At 33.0% G+C, this 21,070-nt stretch overlaps 1 protein-coding gene across 1 annotated transcript in view; it reads left to right on the forward strand.

The window, feature by feature from the left end:
• Positions 1–21,070, forward strand: part of LOC132715863 (sushi, von Willebrand factor type A, EGF and pentraxin domain-containing protein 1-like) — a 47,049-nt gene that overhangs the window by 10,333 nt on the left and 15,646 nt on the right. The window contains exons 6-20 of the mRNA XM_060698958.1: positions 435–608; positions 2,167–2,340; positions 2,633–2,806; positions 3,414–3,587; positions 4,505–4,678; positions 13,460–13,633; positions 14,202–14,375; positions 15,115–15,288; positions 15,551–15,724; positions 16,119–16,292; positions 16,742–16,915; positions 17,886–18,059; positions 18,909–19,079; positions 19,545–19,709; positions 20,223–20,396. Of these exons, the coding sequence (XP_060554941.1) occupies positions 435–608; positions 2,167–2,340; positions 2,633–2,806; positions 3,414–3,587; positions 4,505–4,678; positions 13,460–13,633; positions 14,202–14,375; positions 15,115–15,288; positions 15,551–15,724; positions 16,119–16,292; positions 16,742–16,915; positions 17,886–18,059; positions 18,909–19,079; positions 19,545–19,709; positions 20,223–20,396 (2,598 nt within the window). The remainder of the gene's footprint in view (positions 1–434; positions 609–2,166; positions 2,341–2,632; positions 2,807–3,413; positions 3,588–4,504; positions 4,679–13,459; positions 13,634–14,201; positions 14,376–15,114; positions 15,289–15,550; positions 15,725–16,118; positions 16,293–16,741; positions 16,916–17,885; positions 18,060–18,908; positions 19,080–19,544; positions 19,710–20,222; positions 20,397–21,070) is intronic.

A 21,070-nucleotide genomic window follows, 5' to 3' on the forward strand; every position in this document is an offset into this window, starting at 1 on the left:
GAAACAAAATTTCTTCACAATTTTATACGTTTTGCCGTTGACAGTTTAAAAATTTTACATTTCATCAATTTGTTACCAGTTAATTTAACATCAAATGAGTTTAATCGTTTAAGTAGTGTTTATATTCGCATACATGAACACGAGTGAAGTTTCATGAGTGCTTCAAAATTTATTAAATTTTTTGTATATTTAATTTTGGATTGGCAGACAATTATTGATAGCAATGAAAATTAATCACATTAATTGCAAACGTATTTTTGCTTTTAAAAGTATTTGAACGGTTCTTTATCATACGTATTTCTTTTTTCATAGACCGTTTTTTTTTTCGCAAATCATAAATTAATCATTAATGATCATTTCTGCATTCTAAAGGACAATTCATAATATTTGAAGCGACCCTGAACTTTTCTAAAGATTTATTGCTATTATAACAGACTGCGGAGATGTGACTGTCGTCAACGGACATTTCAATGCTCCATCAGGAACGAGGTACGGTCAAACAGCCACACAGTCATGTAATATCGGTTATACTTTATCTGGAGAGGAAACAGTCACTTGTACAGAATCGGGAAATTGGAGTGCCACTGCCGCTGTGTGCACCATAGTTGGTAAATGCGTTTTATCCCAGCGCTTTTGCTTTCTTGTCAATCTGCCCAATATGACTTGTTGTTTGTTGTTGTTTTTTTTTGGAAAAATGGAATGAGCAAAAATTCTTTAAATCTTTCCACATTGGTTTATTGGTCTAGGTTTACATCAATAGTATAACATGTCATAGGAATAAAATCAGTCTAATTTTATCAAACACAGTGAATTCGGTATGGAATGTCGTGGTTTTTGTCCAAAAAATGACATAAGTTTTATAACAAATGAGTATTTGAAACGTTACTGGCCTTTATTCACGACTCACACAGTCATGTAACGTTGGTTTCACTTTATCTTTATCTGGATATGAGACGGTCATATGTTTAGAATCCGGAAATAAGAATGCCATTGGCGTCGTGTGTACAGTCGTTGGTAAATGTGACCGTAGAGATCAATTCTATGTGTGTGGTTACAATCTCAATTTGAGTTTGGAATGTAACAATGTATCGAATTACTTGTATAGCAATTGTCTTGGTATATTATTCAATTAAATATTCTTTACTTAGATGAAATTAACTTGTGAACAGGTATGAAAAAAACAATTACATGTATCTTGCAAAAATCTTTTTTGATATCTTTTTGTTTTAAATTTTATTTCAGCATCAGATTAAAACGTTAACAGTTTTGCAATAAAGATGGTATAAAAACCGTTGATATGTATGTATCATGACTGATAATTCCTTCTATAGAGTCAATTGCATATTTCGAATCTGCTGGTGAATATTAAGATGAAGTCAATCGGCTTAATATGACTTTTTATCAAAAAGAAGTAATGAAATTATCTTTTGATATTCTAACTACAAGAGACTTGCGATGATTAGATCATTGGCAATGCAATTATTTTTATATGGTGTCTTCATGTTACTTCGAAATAAATAAAGGGCATACGTATATAATGTTATAAAGAAATAATTGAAATGGAATCTAATGTTATAGGCGTCTGTAAATTTGCAGTGCATTGCAATTGTAACTTTTTGGTGCAATATTTCGATTGAAGAGCGACATGTTTTGTATATAAATGCAATATAGACATTTATCAAAATTGGCATCATAATACTATAACAAAAAAACAAGATTGAATAAAACGTGATGATGAAAACTACTTAAATGAATAGAATAAAATACTGATATCGTACGATCTGTTATAAATATACTAAGAAATTGATGAAATATTTTCTTCACTATGGATTGTATGTATTGCCATTGACAGTTTAATTATTTTACATTCCATTCATTTGTTACCTGATAACTTAATATCAAATGAGTTTAATCGTTTCAAGTAGATACAAAAAAGTACAGTTTCATGAATGTTTTTTTTAATTGTCAGACATTGATAGCAATGAAAATTAATAAAATTTATTGCAAACGTGAGTATTTTTACGTGTCTATTTTCACTGACCGTTGTTTTTTATTTTGAAAATCACTGATTAATCGTAAATGATCTGAAAGAAAAAAATGACAATTTATAATGTATTTGAAACCATATTGAACTTTTCTAAAGATCTATTGCTGTTATAATTATAGACTGTGGAGATCTTACTGTCGACAACGGAAATTTCAGTGCTCCATCAGGAACGACGTACGGTCAAAATGGCACACAATCATGTAACACCGGTTACACTTTATCTGGAGAAGAAACAGTCACATGTTCAGAATCGGGCAAATGGAGTGCCTCTGCCGCTGTGTGCACCACAGTTGGTAAATGCTTTTTATCCCAGCGCTTTTCTTGTCAATCTGCAGAGTATGATTTCATATTTTGGAAAAATTGACATATTTTCACATACTTAAGTTATTTGTCTAGGTCTATATGAAATAGTAAAACATGCCATAGGAATACAATTAGTCCAATAATGTAAAATACTGTAAATTAATCTAATTTTGTTGGCATGTAATGTCGTGGTTTTTGTCAAAAATGACATCAATTTATAACAAATCATAGTAATTTGAACGATACTGGCTTTTATTAACGACTCATTTCAATCAATAATAGATTGTGGGGATCTAACTGTTGCCAAGGGAGATTTCAACGCACCGTCAGGAACGACGTATGGAGAAACAGCCACACAGTCATGTAATACCGGTTACACTTTATCTGGAGAAGAGACGGTCACATGTACAGAAGCGGGAACTTGGAGTGCCTCTGCCGTTGTGTGCACCATAGTTGGTAAATGCGTTTTATTACAGCTAATATATAATGCGTTATCGCTTTTCCTTCTTTGTCAATCTGCACATTACTTCTTTATATTTTGGAAAAATGGACTAAGCAAATGATTTAAAACTTTACATAGATTTTATTTGTCTAGATCTTCATGAAAAAGTACAACATTTCACACAATATAATTAGTCCAATCATGTCAAAAATCTTCAGTGGCGTTTCTTTAACATAATCTAAAATTTTGAAACATATAATTTTATAATTCAGATGTTCATTAATGCCCAAAAATATGAACTACATGTTATTATAGTTCAACCCAATAGTATAAAGCATACCGTGAATTCACTTTATTTTGTGGGTATGGTATGTCGTGCTCTTTGGAAAAAGAAATATGACATTAAGGCGTATTCATACATTCGTGGATTGTTTGCGTTTGTAAAAAGTAATATGCTTGTAATGTAATAAAGAAAATCATACAGCAGAATATATCGCTATATTTTATATACGAGAATTAGCCTATCCATGAAAATACACGAATAGTAATAAAATTGTAGTTTCCGACTGATATTTCAAAACATTTATGATTTTGGTCATGACTTATTTCATTACTTTGCAGACTGTGGAGATGTGACTGTCAACAACGGAAATTTCATTGCACCATCAGGAACGACGTATGGAGAAACAGCCACACAGTCATGTAACACCGGTTACACGTTATCTGGAGATGAGACTGTCACATGTACAGAATCCGGAACCTGGAATGCCTCTGCTGTTGTGTGCACACTCGTTGGTAAATGTGTTTCATCATATCATAATAGGTTAATTAAGATATGTAAAAGTTACTCACTTTTAAATGGAATTATTATACAATTATTTCATGAGTATTTGTGGAACAGTCAAAACTGTTGCCTCGATGTATCAGGGATAACATTTGAAGCTTTTGCCAGCGGCCGAATGCATGCCAAGGGTTACAGAAAAAATATCATCCCTGATACCGAGGGATAACAGTCTTGAATGTTTCACAAACCCCCATGAAATAATTGTTTTATTACCTAATTCTTTGCAATCAAACTATATTTGATACTGCAACAACAAACTAATAAATTTTTACAACAGTTTTAATTGTAAACTGTTTACAAGTAAATCATACAGACGCTTGATTTTCTAAACAGCACTACCATTCATTGAGCTGAGCGTTCTTTGACAGTTGTAAACAGTTAAAAATGTTGAGCAGTTCATTTCAACACTGCGCATGAACAGGATTTCAACGGTTCCATTACACAGTTAAAAATAAGGAATTAGTATTTATAGAAGGTAGTAGGTTATAATTCACATAATTTTAACTCTAGAAACATTAAGATGTTTTACAAAACATAACAGAAATAATGGTTAAAAATATACAACTTAATATACATCTGTGTTGCCAGTGACACATATTCTGTGATCAAATTGCTTTATTGTCAATCCATAAAGTTAAGATTTAATAAATGCATAAATACTGTGTAAATTAAAACTTATATAAATTTTTAATTTTCATTTATTAAAATTAATTGCAAACAATAAATATTGATCACGCTTTGTAATCATTGCAAAGTATGAGTTTAACATATCCATGATTGATCTTTACGTTTTTTAAATAACTTTCAGGACGACTGATATTTCAAAACATTAATGATTTTGGTCATGACTTATTTCTTTACTTTACAGACTGTGGAGATGTGACTGTCAACAACGGAAATTTCAATGCTCCATCAGGAACGACGTACGGTCAAACTGGTACACAGTCATGTAACACCGGTTACACGTTATCTGGAGAAGAAACAGCCACATGTACAGAATCAGGAAATTGGAGCGCCACCGCTGTTGTGTGCACTATAGTTGGTAGATGCATTTTATGTTATCACAATATGTGAATTTAGATATGCAAATATAATTTGCTTTAAATATCGTAACGGTACTATTTCACAATTCATTGTTATTCTAAACAATCTCTAAACATTTAAGACATTAATTCTTTTTTCAAGACAGATTTTAAGTTACAAAATGCGTAAACATTGTGTAAATCAAAAATCTTATCATCATGTCAGAAGTGATTTCAAAATTTCATACTTTTCTTAGATTGTAAAGGAATTTTCGCTTTAACAATGTCCACCCATACCATGGGCATGCATTGTTGTAACGAATGACTTGACTGTGCTTTTAACATTATTCATTGATCATATCTGCATAATTATGTAGTCGTAACGTGGTCACGTGATTTGAATCGAGTAGCGTGTTTTTTCTCTGTGAAATTAAATCTGGATTTTACAAGTTTAAAATGCATTTTTGGAACTTTTTTGGTATAACTGTGGATATAAACATATAATGAGTTCAAAATCGACCAAAAAACATAAAAAGCGTAAAAACAGAAGCAGTAATGAGGAGGAATTTGTCAATCTGAGTAAAATATATCGGGCGCGAGGCCCGTCAGAGGAGTCTGTTTCGGATAATCAGACCAAACCGGTGAGCGAACTTTTGTTTGAAACTAACAGTGTATTGTTTGACATTTCAAATAACGTATTTGAAGATATTATTTTCGACAATTTGGACAACGACGTAAACCTTGCTACTCAGCCCGGAGGGGAAGGTGGTCGCACGATGGCGTCCGCCCCAGCGTCTACACCAGTGGAATCGCCTGCTGAACCCTCACCTTCAAATAGTGACATTATTGGCGACGCCGGTGAGCGGCGTCGTCTATTATGGAACGCTTTTTATTTTTGCCTATGGAAGGAGCTGTTATTATTAGCAGTTAATTTCATGTTGTGTTAATTAGTTTTATTTTGATTCGTAAAAATCAAGTAAACAAATGTGTTATTATATTTGTATTTAATAACTTTTTATAAAAAGCATGTGCATTGTGATATTATTTTCACGAAATTTCAGGTTAAGTTTAACAGCTTGTCCCTTAGTTTTAATGACAATACTAAAACCCGGATTTCGAATATCGTTGTGGTCTAGATTGAGGCCGTATCAGTTCATTCATTCATTTATACATTTTCAAAATTTTCCTACAAGAAGAAAGTTCACCTGCAATTGAGTATAAGGATAGGTAATGGAACTGTTGTAAACGATTATCCTATTGATTTTATCCTTATTACATTTATCTGTTGCGCAGAATGGTTGTTTTTACAAAGTGTACCAGTATCCGGATGTTGAAAGCTATCCGATTTTCTGCAATTACTGCTGACACATGGCCATCTATTTTTTTATGAATACATTACCATTAATTTGCATGGCTTGATAAAACTGAACCTGCAGCATTTCATAATTTTGCTGTTTAGGGTGTTCTTTTGGTTTCAGGTTTTCTTTATTTTAAGGGGAAGTAACTCATGTTTACTAAATTATTTGTTCTTTTCTGTCTATCTTAGGTATTACTTATAATACTATTTTTGTTGTATATAATTCACCAGTTGTAAGGTCATCAAAAGCATGTTAATGTTAGGATTTCATATATATTTAATATAAACTGGGAATTATTAATGTTATGTGCATACATGTATATCTTAGACAGTAGTATATTGATATGTTGAGACTTATATTTTCTGCATTTAAAGAGATACAGTTATGTCATTATTATTAAAGGGATGAGACTTTCATTTATAGTTATAAATGATAAAACTTGTATTGATTGAAAATGTCCTTAAACTTGGATCAAGCAATGTAATTAATAAAGTCTCAAAAAATCATATTCTGAATAGTTATTCTTTTTTTTTTCTAACATGTGCATAGTTTGAAAAAAACAGCTTCGGTCTTATCTATTTGTAATGAAGAGACACCGGTCTCAACCTCCAGGTCTCCTGAGTCAACCCGACAACAGACTGTACATAGAGTAGATTGTTACTTGCCCTTGAATAAATTTGTGCACTAAATTTATAGTGGGTGATTTGTGCCACATGAAAACCAACATAGTATAAAAAGTAACTGGGCGCCAGATGAAAACAAGGTCAAGGTCACTATTACTTTAAAACTGAAAACAGTTTCCGGAACGTAACTTAAGTTCCATTTGGCCCACAGTGTTGAAACTTCATAGGATGATTGTCCATATTGGGTAGGAGACCCCTATTGATTTTGGTGTCACAAGGTCAAAGGTCAAGGTCACTGTTACTTTAAAACTGAAAACAGTTTCCAGAGCATAACTTAAGGTCTATTTGCCCGGTGCCCTTGATGCAAAATACAAATCAGCCTTCGTAAAATTTCTTATGTTGGTCACAGGTTTGAGTTCTGGTCAAGCTCAAAGTTTTTCTCATCCTGTGACTGCATATAAGCATGAGTTCAATTTCCTATGCTCTGTAACATAAGAAATTCACGAACACAAATCGATATAGTGGGGAAATATGTTGTGGTTTAGAACTGTTTCATTATTAAAGAGAAAATGTGTAGCAGGCCGGATAGCTCAGTTGGTCTTCTGAAAGTCATGGGTTCGAGTCATGGTCAGGCAGTTTCAGTCCGGGTTTAGAAGTGGTTTTTTCAACTGACACATGTTTGATTCATTTAACAGATTGCATTATTTGAAATGGACAAAGGCAGTTTTGCATGATACTTTTAGATCTACAAAGGGCATTTGATACAGTTGAACACACAATACTGCACATCTGGGATGAAGAAGTTGTTTTTCTTCTTCTTCATGAAACTTCAAGCATCTGCCATATATAATGACATTCTTACATGGTTTAAGTCTTATCTCTGATAGTAGCTGGTTGATGTGGCTGGTACTCATTCTACTACTGCTCTGGGAGTACCTATGCTGTCCCCCTGATGTTCATTTTAGGTCCTCTTTTATGTCTAATATATGTCAATTACATGTCTTCAACCCTAAGCAATAAGCTTTTATTATAATGCACAGGCACGAGTATCAGACCTTGGAAGAAAAAAATATGGCCAGATTGATAAAAAAACCTGTGTTCATCTTAAAAGTGTCAACAACCAAAATAAATGTAAATAATGACCCCCCTTTAAAAATATACTTCAAGTTGATAGTATATTTTTAAAGGGGATCATTATTTACATTTTTTGTTTTGGTTTTTATAAACACAGTTTTTTTATCAATCTGGTCATCTGGTCATATTTTTTCTTCCCAGGTCCGATACTCGTGCCAGTGATTATATGCTGATGACTCAGGAATCCTTGTGTCTCATAAATAAATCTGAAGAAATTCTTTCTTATAGCATAAGTCTTATAAGATTGCTCAATTGACTATAAATTGTCTTTGCATCTTGGCAAGACAGAGTCTATTCTTCTTTGGTTTAAGTTTCAACTTAAACTGGCCCTAGCCTCCAGGTCACATGTAATGGTACTGCTATAAAGTACACATCTTTTGTTAAGTATTTAGGTGCAAATCTGGATCAAATTCTTTTGGCGTCGCCCTTTGATGCTTTGCATCAATGATTTTCTTGTGAAATTCTTGAAATGTCTGGAAACTAAGTTGAACGCCATGGAAACACGTTTGAATAAATTGGATTCGCTAGAGGAAAAGGTGCTCTCTTTTGATAAAGACATGAAACTTTTGAGCGTCCGTGTACACGATCAAAATAAAGCATTGGATCATACATTGAGCAAGATCGACGAGCGCATTGAGCGAGTTGAATTTATCTCTGCGGAGTACCAATCACGCATTGACGTTCTCGAAAAAGAAAACACAAACCTCAAAGATAAAGTTACATACTTAGAATCTCAAAGCATGCGGAACAATCTAGTGCTAGGTGGGCTCAAGGAGGAGCCTGGTGAAAATTTGGATTTAAAATTTCGTGATTTCTTAGTGAACAAACTCAAAATGGCCCAGTCAATAGTGGAGTCCATGAAACTTGAGCGCATACATCGTATGGGAGCGCCCGGCTCTCGTCGGGACCGCAACGTGGTTATAAAATTTGCGTTTTTCTCAGACAGGGAGATTGTTCGTCGGCAAAAGCGTTTGTTGAGAGGATCGGATTATTACCTTTATGAACAATTCCCGCCGGAAATAGCAGCCCGAAGAAGGAGGTTTAGTACCCAAACTACAGGAGGCAATTAAGGCCAACAAAAAAATCACTTTATATTTGATACTATTGCCTGGAACTTTGGTTAACAGACAGCAAAAAGAATTTGTTTCTAAATGCATATGTTTTTCAATTTGATATAGAAAATTTTACTACATATATATTTACTTATGTGAGGTCTATATTTATGGTAAAGCTAAATGCAATGTTTTTCGATGAGTCTATATTTATGGTCGAGTCCGGCTGCTAATGTTATTGATGCGGATCTGTTCGAACTATTAATGCAAGACATCTATTACTTTGATCAAATCGGATGTATTTTATTGGCGGGGGACTGGAATTGTAGAGTAGGGAATAGGCCAGATTATATACTTTGTGATTCAAATATAAATTTTACGGACGATTTGAATTATATACCCGATGAGACCCTTCCCAGAACCTCATGCGACATCGTATGCAATAGCCGGGGATTAAAAATGTTAGATCTGTGTAAAGCAACAGGTTTGCGAATTGCTAACGGGCGTTATATAAACACGGACTCCTTTACATTTTTTAACCGTAATTCAAGCAGTACAATCGATTATCTTTTGTTGAAAGAGTTTCACGTACTTAATTCTTTTGAAATATTACCTTTCAACACATTTAGCGACCACGCAGCGTTGTCGTTTAATATAACTGGAATTGAGCCGTGTCGTACAGATACAGATGTACATTCTTCCGAATCACATATTTACTATAAATGGGAAGCTGATAAAAAGGCATCATTTAGAAGCAATATTATTGGAAATTTAAATATTTTTAATAATACTGTTTTTGATGACACTCTTGACGTAGATTCAGCAGTAACGCAGTTCTCGCGAGCTATTTTAGACGCGGCGGATTCATTATTTAAAAAAGAATATACGGGTAATTCAAATAATAGGAACACGCCGCGTGATTATAGTTCTCCATGGTTCGATGATGAATGTTTAATGCTTAAAAATGAATATAAAAACACACTAATTTTATTTAATAACTGCAAGTCTGATTATAATAGAGCGCAGTTGTGCGACGCAAGGAAGCGTTTCAAATATATTTCACGCAAAAAGAAACGTGCACATAAAATAAAGAAATCAAGGGAATTGACCGATCTAAAAAATAAAAAGCCTCGTGACTTCTGGAAACATTTTAAGACAAAATATAATAATTCAAATGGTAATATATCGCCGGATGAGTTTAAGACATATTTCTCTGAATTATTTAGTGATATTAGGACAACTTCCATTGATAATGTTGAAACTTTCAACGAAACTTCTGATTTTAATGTGAATGATTCAACATTCAGTGAACTTAATGGCCCTATATCGCTACAAGAGGTTATCACAGCAGTAAAAAGTCTTAAGCGCAACAAATCATCGTGTCCTAGTGATCACTTAATTAACGAATATTTAATAGAAACAATTGATATACTTGGTAGCCATATTACTGATTTATTCAACAAAGTGTTCAATTCTGGACAATTCCCAGAATCCTGGTCTCAAGGATTTATAGTGCCTATCTTTAAAAAGGGGGATAAAAATTTGCCAAATAATTATCGTGGGATCACTTTATTAAGCAATCTGGGAAAATTATATACAAGTATACTGACAGGTAGAATTGAAAAATGGTTCGAAAAAAACAATTTTATTTCAGACGCTCAGTTTGGTTTTAGAAAGGGTAGGAGTACAGTTGATGCGGCCTTTGTATTACATAACTTAATAGAACACATTTTATCACAAAAGTTGAGACTGCACTGCGCATTCATTGATCTGCAGAAAGCCTTTGACTCCGTCTACCGCAATGCACTGTGGTTCAAACTTTTCAATATGGGCATCGATGGTAAAATTCTACAAACGTTTAGGGCAATGTATGCTGTAGTAAAATCATGCGTTAAAAGTTGTAATAAGTACTCAGACTTCTTCGAAATATCAATCGGTCTAAGACAAGGTCTTAATAATTCTCCTGCCTTGTTCGCGTTATTTCTAGAGGATTTGGAACTATTTTTGCAAGATTCGAACACGTCTGGTTTAACAATGTATGATATTTGTGTAATATTACTAATGTTTGCAGACGAAATGGTTTTAATTGGTAATTCTGTTCAGGACTTACAGACTAGTTTAAACAAATTATATGAGTATTGCAATTACTGGGGACTTCAAGTTAATATAGAAAAAAACCAAAGTCGTAGTGTTCCGTAAAAGGGGTCCTGTTAAGCAAGAAGAGCGCTGGTATTATAACAACCAACCTCTTGAAGTAGTAAATGATTTTTAATTACTTGGGGGTCGTGTTTAATTATACCGGTTCATTCGTTTTGCATAATCAGTACGTTATTGGAAAGGCGATTAAAGCTTCAAACATACTTTTAAACAATATCAACAAATATGAATTAAACCCATCGTTATCTATGAAACTTTTTGATGCATTTGTCGGTGCGATCTTAAACTATGCCTGTCCGATTTGGGGTTTCTCGAAAACAAAGGAAATAGAACGCGTGCACTTGAGGTTTTGCAAGTCAATCTTGGGAGTCAAACAAAGTACTAGTAACGCAGCCGTATATGGGGAACTAGCGCGGTATCCGCTGCATATTACAAGATATTATCAGATTATTAAGTATTGGTTACAAATTCTAACGACGGATAACATTATAATTAAACGTGTATATGACGAATCGTTGAAAAGATGCCTAAATAGTAATACAGTAAGTTGGGCCGGTAGAGTTAAGATATTACTCGATCAGTATGGGTTTTCTGACGTTTGGGAAAATCAAGATAACGTAGATGCGAAACTCTTCCTACCTTTATTTAGACAACGGCTATTTGACTGTTACGTACAGAGCTGGCGAGCTGATTTGCAAGCAAATAATGTTCTGAACACTTTATATGTATACCTTAAAGATGAGTTCGTCACGAGTGACTATCTGAATGTTATAAACTCTAAGTATTTACGTCAGTCTTTGACAAGAATACGCGTATCGGCACATAGGCTGCGCATTGAAACTGGTAGGCACGGTCGAAATCGCATAGAACGGTCCGAGCGAGTTTGTCAGCTTTGTGATTCTCAAGAAATTGAGGATGAATACCACTTCACTATAATTTGCAAAGCCTATGAAACCTTGCGTCATAAATACATTAAACAATATTTTTACAGGCGCCCAAATATGCACAAATTCGTACAATTAGTATCTGCTAAAAATAAAGTTATCACCAGAAACCTGGCGAAATATATTTACCAAGCGAGTCGTATTCGCACAGAGCTGCTTTATACAATACAGTAATAATGCAGTTTTATTTTAAAGTTTGAATATATACGTTTCCAAAGTGATAAGCAATATCAACTATAAATCGTTGTGTTTTTTTGTCACGGCCTGAACCGACATCAACGTATTAAACATATATCTGTGGTCGATGCTACAATAGTACTTTCCTATAGATTGTTGCCTTTTTCTCAATAAACACCAAAAGTAATATATTTATGGCATACTCATGCATAATGTCTACTTTACTTAATCATGTATCACTATTGATTGAAACACATGCTGAGGACATGTCCATATTATCAAGGACTATATGATATTCCGTTCGTTCTCCAATAGTACTTTTTATAAATTGTTTTTCTTTACTGCCAAAAATAATATTTGATGTAATCAGTTTAAAAAAATACTTCTAGAACAGGTGTTAATTTTATTCTAATTTGTATGATTGTTCAATTGATAGAAAGTATTTGTTCACTTTACTTAAGTTAATTTTCAAACCTGACTTTTCTTTTTCTAAGATGAATACTTAAGTACATATTTTCTAAGGTAATGTCTTAAGAACATACACATAATTATTTAATTTTTCATAGATATAAACTTTACTTAAACATTATTGATTGCTGATACAGAATGTTAACATTGTCAATCATAGTGACCATATGCCATGTATTTTGTAAATGTATATTGTACAACGATGTACCATATGTTGTGTACAAGTTGAAAATAAAATCATTCTTCTTCTTCTTCTTCGTAACGACATGATTTAAATATAGCTGCAATCTCATTGGTCCAAACAGTTGTCAACAGAACTTTTTATAAAACCATATTCACTGGTTGCAGTATCATATTCACTGGCTGAATTGAATTTTCCCAGTCTAAAAATAGATTGAAACTCATATACAATGACCATACACCGTTGACTGTTAATTACGCGTTTAATTAAAAAAAATTGTTGCGTTTGTTTTTTATGGCATATTTCTATATTCAAATAGCATTGCTTTACAATTATACTTAAAGGCTACACCGCAATGATGTGTATGAACTTGAATTACTTTTGTATGCGCAGCATTCGCGTAGACGCTGAAAGCCTAACACGTACGTCTTTTTTCCCGCGCTTCAATGAGTCAAACATTTTACATGTTATATAAAATTAAAGTTGTACTTTTTGTGTTTCTTTTTTAATTCTTAGCCTATTTATATGATTAAATATTTATTGCCTAGTGAGTCATTGAATATGATGTGATATTCACCGACAGAAAGTCATATTGATCTCGGCTTTCGCTTTGGTCAATATTATATATGCCGGCAAATATTATATCATATTCAATGTATCTGTACTGTTTCCCGTCCTTTTGCATGACTTATTTCTATCATATTCAGACTGTGGAAATTTAACTGTCGAAAATGGGAATTTCAATGCTCCATCAGGAACAACATATGGTGAAACAGCAACACAATCATGTAACATCGGTTACACTTTATCTGGAGAAGAGACAGTCACATGTACAGCATCCGGAAATTGGAGTGCTTCCGCCGTTGTGTGCACTATAATTGGTAAATGCATTTTATCCTTTTGAAAGATGTCAATTTAGCTCAGAAAATATAATTTGCATTAAAACTGTACTGTTTCATGTACACATGTATTACCCTTGGAATATAAAGCATTATACAATACAAACTAGAAAAATATGGTATAAATCATTTAACTGAAAGTTTATATTGCAAGTGACTTTTTTGAAATAAAACATATTCTGTTATAAAATTGTTATCAAATTGTTCATTGTCAATCTATTAACATTGATGGTTAGGAGCTACCCGCCTATTTGACTGAAATACTGTTGGGAAAAGGCGTAAAATGAAACAAACAAACAAACAAACAAACAAACATTGATAAAATACGTTAATAATGTTTAAATAAAAAATGACACAAATTTAAAATTGTCACCAATTTAGCATTGATTGCAAACTTGTTGTCTCTTGTAATAGAATTTGCATGTTTTGCATATCATTAATCTTTACTTAATCATATCTACATGTACGAGTTTATTCTAGTTTTCATTACAACCGATTGAATTTCAAATAATTACTGATTTTGTTATTGACTTATTTCTTTCCTTTACAGATTGTGGAGATCTTATTGTCGACAACGGAAATTTCAGTGCTCCGTCAGGAACGACGTACGGTCAAACAGCTACACAGTCATGTAACACCGGTTACGTTTCATCTGGAGAAGAGACTGTCACATGTACAGAATCAGGAACTTGGAGCTCCGCTGCCGCTGTGTGCACCATAATTGGTAAATGGGTGTTATCCCCATCGAAATATGTATTATATTATATAAAAAAAATATTTCACTCACTTTTAAAATCATTTATACATATTCTAACCCTTAGAGGTATAAATATATTGTTTCTTTAAATGCTTTAAACAAGGTTTGTAAGATAACACCACAGATAAATTTATATTAAAGTAAAGTTTTTGAATTAAACATAAACATTAATGACATTACTTTATAGCTTGTTACAATATGTGTAAATTATGTAAATTACAACTTGTCAACATAGTAGTGATTGCAAACTTGCAATCTTTTGTTCAGCTTGTAAAGGGAATTTTAGATGTCTTTACAATTTTAATGGTTTATTTCAAAAGATATTTTAAAAGCTATATCTTATTAAATATTTCTATACTTTTACAAGAATTTTAGATGTACTATATTTTGAAATTCAAACATTATTTTTTTCAGTTTTGCTATTTTAAGTATGGTTTAAGTATCCGTTAATCGAGTATTACGTGATTTTAAGCACTTAACTACCATATTTACTTTTACAAGAATTTTAGATGTACTATATTTTGATATTCAAACATTATTTTGTTCAGCACTAATATAGCTTTATATACTTGAAATAATTCGTTCTTAATATTATGCACTGATAATTAATGAATTATACGAGTATCTGCATCTTGAAATATTTCCTTCGACAAAGAATAGTATCTGAACTGTTACTCGTCTTATGACGTATTTTAATAATTTACAGACTGTGAAAATCTAACTGTCGAGAACGGAAATTTCAATGCTCCATCAGGAACGACGTTTGGAGAAACTGGCACACAGTCATGTTATACCGGTTATACTTTATCTGGAGAAGAAACGGTCACATGTACAGAATCCGGAAATTGGAGCGCCGCCGCCGTTGTATGCACTATAGTTGGTAAATGCATTTTATGTTATCAAATGCGTAAATTAAGATATGCAAATATAATTTGCTTTAAAAACGATATTTTTGACAATATTTTACTCTTGAAATATAAAGCATTTTACAAAACAGGCTAGAAGAAATTGTATAAATTATTTAACTGAAGTTTAAGGAACTTTACTGAATCATAACTATGTCCTTACAGTGTTTTCAGTATCACATATTGTATTTCAAACAGTTACTTATTTTGTTATTGACTTATTTCTTTTCTTGGAAGACTGTGGAGATCTTACTGTCGACAACGGAAATTTCAGTGCTCCGTCAGGAACGACTTATGGTCAAACAGCTACACAGTCATGTAACACCGGTTACACTTTTTCTGGAGAAGAGACTGTCACATGTACAGAATCGGGAGCTTGGAGCTCCGTGGCCGCTGTGTGCACCATAATTGGTAAACGCGTTTTATCCCACATCAATATGTATAATATTATATGAATTTGTTTCATTTCATTATTATTTTAAGGAAATTCGAATTACACATATTGAATTCAAACATGAATTCTTTTTCCAAAACAGACTAAAAGACATTTTTGTAATTTACAACTACAAGTCAGTCAGTTTATATTTAAATGAAGTTCGAGAATTCATATACTTCAAAAGCTATCATTATTTCAGAGGTAAACATGTCATAGATTTAAAAGGAATTTCGCATGTGTTTACAATGATAACGAATGTGTTTTGATAGTTAGTTGTTCATATCAGCATCATTATATACATGTAACGACACATCTTTGTATCTGAATTGTTACTCGTCTTTAAGTACGACTTATTTCAATCATTTACAGACTGTGGGGATGTTACGGTTGAGAACGGAAATTTCAATGCTCCATCTGGAACGACGTTCGGAGAAACTGGCACACAGTCATGTAACACCGGTTACACTTTATCTGGAGAAGAGACGGTCACATGTACAAAATCTGAAAATTGGAGCGCCGCCGCCGCTGTGTGCACAATAGTTGGTAAATATGTTTAATCCTATATAAATATACTGAAATAAATATTTTCATTCCAGTATTATTTCACAAAATTTTACCTTTTGAATTATCAAGATTTATAAACTTACTGGAAGGAATGGCATCAAAGATATAAAACTGGAGTTGTTACTTTATTGTTCGTTATTATTTAGAATTAAACTTATCATGTCATAATGTTGCTTCGTTGTCAATCCATAACAGTTCATAAAATTTAATACTGTTTGAATAAAAAGCTTGAAAATTAAAACTGTAATTAATTAAGCAACAGTTGCAAACATGCTTTCTCTTGCAATAAAATTTACTCAATTGATAATTATTTGTATGGCTTATTCCATAAAATGTGTTTCTATACATAAATAAATTTGTATTTCAGGACAACTGATTGTATATCAAAATAACTGATGTTTTTCATATCATATTTCTTTTCTTTATAGACTGTGGAGATCTTATTGTCGACAACGGAAATTTCAGTGCTCCGTCAGGAACGACGTACGGTCAAACAGCTACACAGTCATGTAACATCGGTTACGTTTTTTCTGGAGAAGAGACGGTCACATGTAAAGAATCAGGAAATTGGAGCTCTGCCGCCGCTGTGTGCACCATAATTGGTAAATGCGTTTTATCCTATCATGATATGTTAAATTTAATGTAAAAATAGTTTCTGATATTTACGGTGGCATAGAGGTGACATTTGCGGCCTTATTCTATCTTGTGGCCTCAAAATATTATCTTGTGTCCACGACTTATTATCTTGTGGCCTCAAGATATTATCTTGTGTCCACGACTTATTATCTTGTGACCTTAAGCTATTATCTCGTGGCCATGACGTATTAGTAATGAATGACGTAAATTTTATTATCACGCTTTCCACGTGCTTCACACTATCTCAAATAGAAAACAATAGAAAACAGACAAATATCGCTGTCCCCTAATTCAATTTTATATTGAGGTAAAAAATAAAAACAGTTCTATCTATTTTGGCTTGATAATATGGCCTAAACTGAAAGTTAAGCATGTCATTTTTTCTATTTGTCACCTACATGTGTTCATCTTTACATGATTATTGCAATTCTGTTTGTTGTGAAAGAAATATCTGGGAGAAAGTTTAATCTATGTTCTAGAAAATGTATATCAATTTCGAGTGATAAGAGATAATATTTTGAGGCCGCAAGATAATAAGTCTATTTGTCACCTACATGTGTTCATTTTTACATGAGTATTGCAATTCTGTTTGTTGTGAAAGAAATATCTGGGAGAAAGTTTAATCTATGTTCTAGGAAATGTATATCAATTTTGAGTGATAAGAGATAATATTTTGAGGCCGCAAGATAATAAGTCTTGGCCAGAAGCTAATGAGTCGTTGCAACGAGATGAAGAAATACTGCAAATGTCGGATTTATGCCACTGTGGCACGTAGACACCTGAAAGTAGAATGTCGCAATCACACATTTAATTTGTTTTCTTGGCTTATTACCCTACACTCATTTACACAGAAATGACCGGTTGTTAAGAACATATATTAGTTAATGTTGATTGTAAAAACATTAATACAAGACAAAATTATTTTCATATCAACAGATTGTGGAAATGTGACAGTCGTTGACGGACATTTTACAGCTCCATCAGGAACAACATTTGGTGAAACAGCCAAACAGTCATGTAATACCGGTTACAATATTTCCGGTGAAGAGATCGTCACGTGTACAGAGACAGGAGAATGGAACGCTACTGTCGTCACGTGTACAATTGTTGGTATGTACACTTTAGCAGATAAATTTATAGGTTATGTTCAACTATCAATACTTTGCAAACATTTTAAATTTTTAATTAGTCCTCGAATTGAGACCGACTCGAAAATAAAAACATCCCTCCAAAGTCCGAAAAGTAGTTTTTTTATTTCATGCTTTCCAGTGTTTTATTGTAATATATCAGATGATTATATTCTGATAAACCACTAGTGAAATTTATCAAATATAATTTTCACTGTAGCCGGACTATATCTGAATGCGGATGAAAAGAAAATCATAACTTAATGGAATAACAGGCAGAAATAAATGCCTTTATACGTAAATTTTGCTTCTTTAGGAAAAGAAAGTCGATGTCCCCATACATCATGTTAAAATGTAACAAAGTTAGAGAAATTTAACAGAACTATATTTCAAAATTGATGATGTGACGTCATGATGTGATGACGTCACAAAGGAGAATGCGCGACGTTACGCGGCAAAATCGGTAAAAAATACTTAAAATCACTTAAAAAGCATGAAATAAAAAGAAAATTTATTTGTTTTACATATAAGATTGAAATATATTTCATTCGTGAACACCAGCTATTATATTTTCACTCGTGGCTACGCCACTCGTGAAAATATTGCATCTGGTGTTCACTCAGTGAAATTATATTTCAATCTTACATGCAAAACAAACAAATATCCTCTATATAATTAGCATTTTACTGTATTTTTATTTGAATTTGATGAAATATGAATTGTAATTTGTAAGAAGGTATGACTGATACATTCCGAAAAGAATAGTAGATGATAAGCTCATTGTGATATGGATATCAAAACTATATATAATTGTAAGTTAATTATTTTCTAGAATGTGGAAATCTTACAATTGTCAACGGCCATTTCGAAGCTCTATCTGGAACAACGTTTGGACAAAAAGCAACACAGTCTTGTGACACTGGTTATATTCTTTCCGGTGAAGAGACGATGAAATGTACAGAATCTGGCGAATGGAATGATATAGCTGTATGCAACATTGTCGGTATGTGTGCTTATTATGCATATCATATTATCATATGTACATATTCACTTTTTTGCCTTGTGTATGTTAAGCTTTTTGCGATGAAACGTTTTCAGTACATGTTAAATCATACACCAGCTAAAACATCTATATTCGTGTTATATCCAACAGTACTTTTTCTTACAAGAAATTTTTCTCAGCTTTGTAAAACATCCGTGTAAGAAATGTAAAAAAACCATACCTCCTTGATATGAGTAGAGGACAAACAATTGTGTTAATTAACGGATTGTACGTTATTATAATTACATGTTTAAGTTGTTCATTACGACACACTAAATTATAAGTATTTTTTTATTATTTGTTGGAAAAATAACCTTATTGTTTTTGATTAATTAAATTCATGTAAGGAAGTCAAACGTTTCTGGCTTTAAAGTATCTGAACAATTTATCATAATTTCTGATTATTGGTTGTTCTTTCATCTCCAGATTGTGGAAATCTTACATACTTCGAGGGCAATTTCAGTGCCCCGTCAGGAACAACATTTGGACAGTCAGCAACATTAATATGCAACACAACTATCAGCGAAGAGACAGTGACGTGTCTAGAGTCTGGAGATTGGAATATCACAGCTTTATCATGTCCTTTGATTGGTAGATCATATATTCTAGCATATTTAATTATAAAGTTAAATCCTGTTCCAGGGGGCGTGAGGGATGTTGTACTTCTTCAATATCTCACATGTGCAGATTCAATGAAACAGAGTCTGCATTACTTTTATAATTTTGCGATTTTCAGTGCTTCCGACGAATAACCCTTTTACAATACTAGATAATTCGATTTAAAAAAAAATGGTTTCCGTGTTCCTTACAAAAACAGAATGCATAGACAATGTTTACAAAAGCTCAAAATTTTAATCATACATTTTGTCTTCAGAACTATATATTTTAAATTACTGTACTTTTAACTCTTCAGCACATTGATTGTAAAACCAGTTTAACATAGTCTATGTATAAATCAATCTCTAACGGAGCTTGCACAATATTTTCCCCGAATTGGATATTATTTTTGTTTTATAAGGCATAATTATATAATAATTTGTCATTGATTCAAACGAAATTGGCCGTTTACTCAAATGAATATTATATAGCATTCTTTCGTTTTAGATTGTGGATACGTTACAGTTATAAACGGTCAGTTTGAAGCTCCATCAGGAACAACTTATGGACAAATAGCCACGTTAGCATGCGACACTGGCTTCACTCTTTCTGGTCAAGAGACAATTATTTGTACCGACTCGCAGAAATGGAACGCCACTTCTTTGACATGTACCCTTGTTGGTAGGCACTTGATAGATAGAAGTTTATAACGACAAGTAATATATCAAATATAAAAATAAAGATAAACAAGAAAAGGTGGCATTCAATGAATAAGTTTGGCAGTTTCGACGTCGGGTCTTACTTTACCAATGAGCATAAATTGCATGTTAATATTTAGATACATCGAATCCTGCAATGCATTTTGGATTCTTTTATTTGAGGAAGCTATTCAGCTAGCTTGGTGTATGTTGGTGGTTCTACTCAGGTGCCCATTTGTGCCAAGAATGATGTACGAAAAGGCACCTCAGGTTTCCGCAATCAATAAAGCTCGAAAGTCGCCATCATGTTGGTGCAAAGTAATTCGCTAAAATGTTGGTGCGACGTAAAGTAAAACAAAAGAAAGATGACATAATATCAGTTTGTCCGTTATTATTCCTCGCCGATAGATCGGGGATATTGTTTTGGCGTTGTTCGTCCGTCCGTCCTTCCGCACTCACAGGAGAGTAATTATGTGGCTAGAGGGACAATAGGTAACTGTTTTTTCTCTTTGATGTCATTCATACAGTAATGCTTTTATGTGGCTATTTTCTTTTGTGTGGCTAAAAAGAACAATAGAGAGAACAATAGAGTAGCCACATAATTACTGTCCTGTGAGAACGTCCGTCCGTCCATCCGTCCGTCCGTTTCCGGACTAG

Source organism: Ruditapes philippinarum, unplaced genomic scaffold (genome assembly GCF_026571515.1).
Source record: "Ruditapes philippinarum isolate M1 unplaced genomic scaffold, ASM2657151v2 ctg3667_1_1_1_1, whole genome shotgun sequence".
NCBI lineage: Eukaryota > Metazoa > Mollusca > Bivalvia > Venerida > Veneridae > Ruditapes > Ruditapes philippinarum.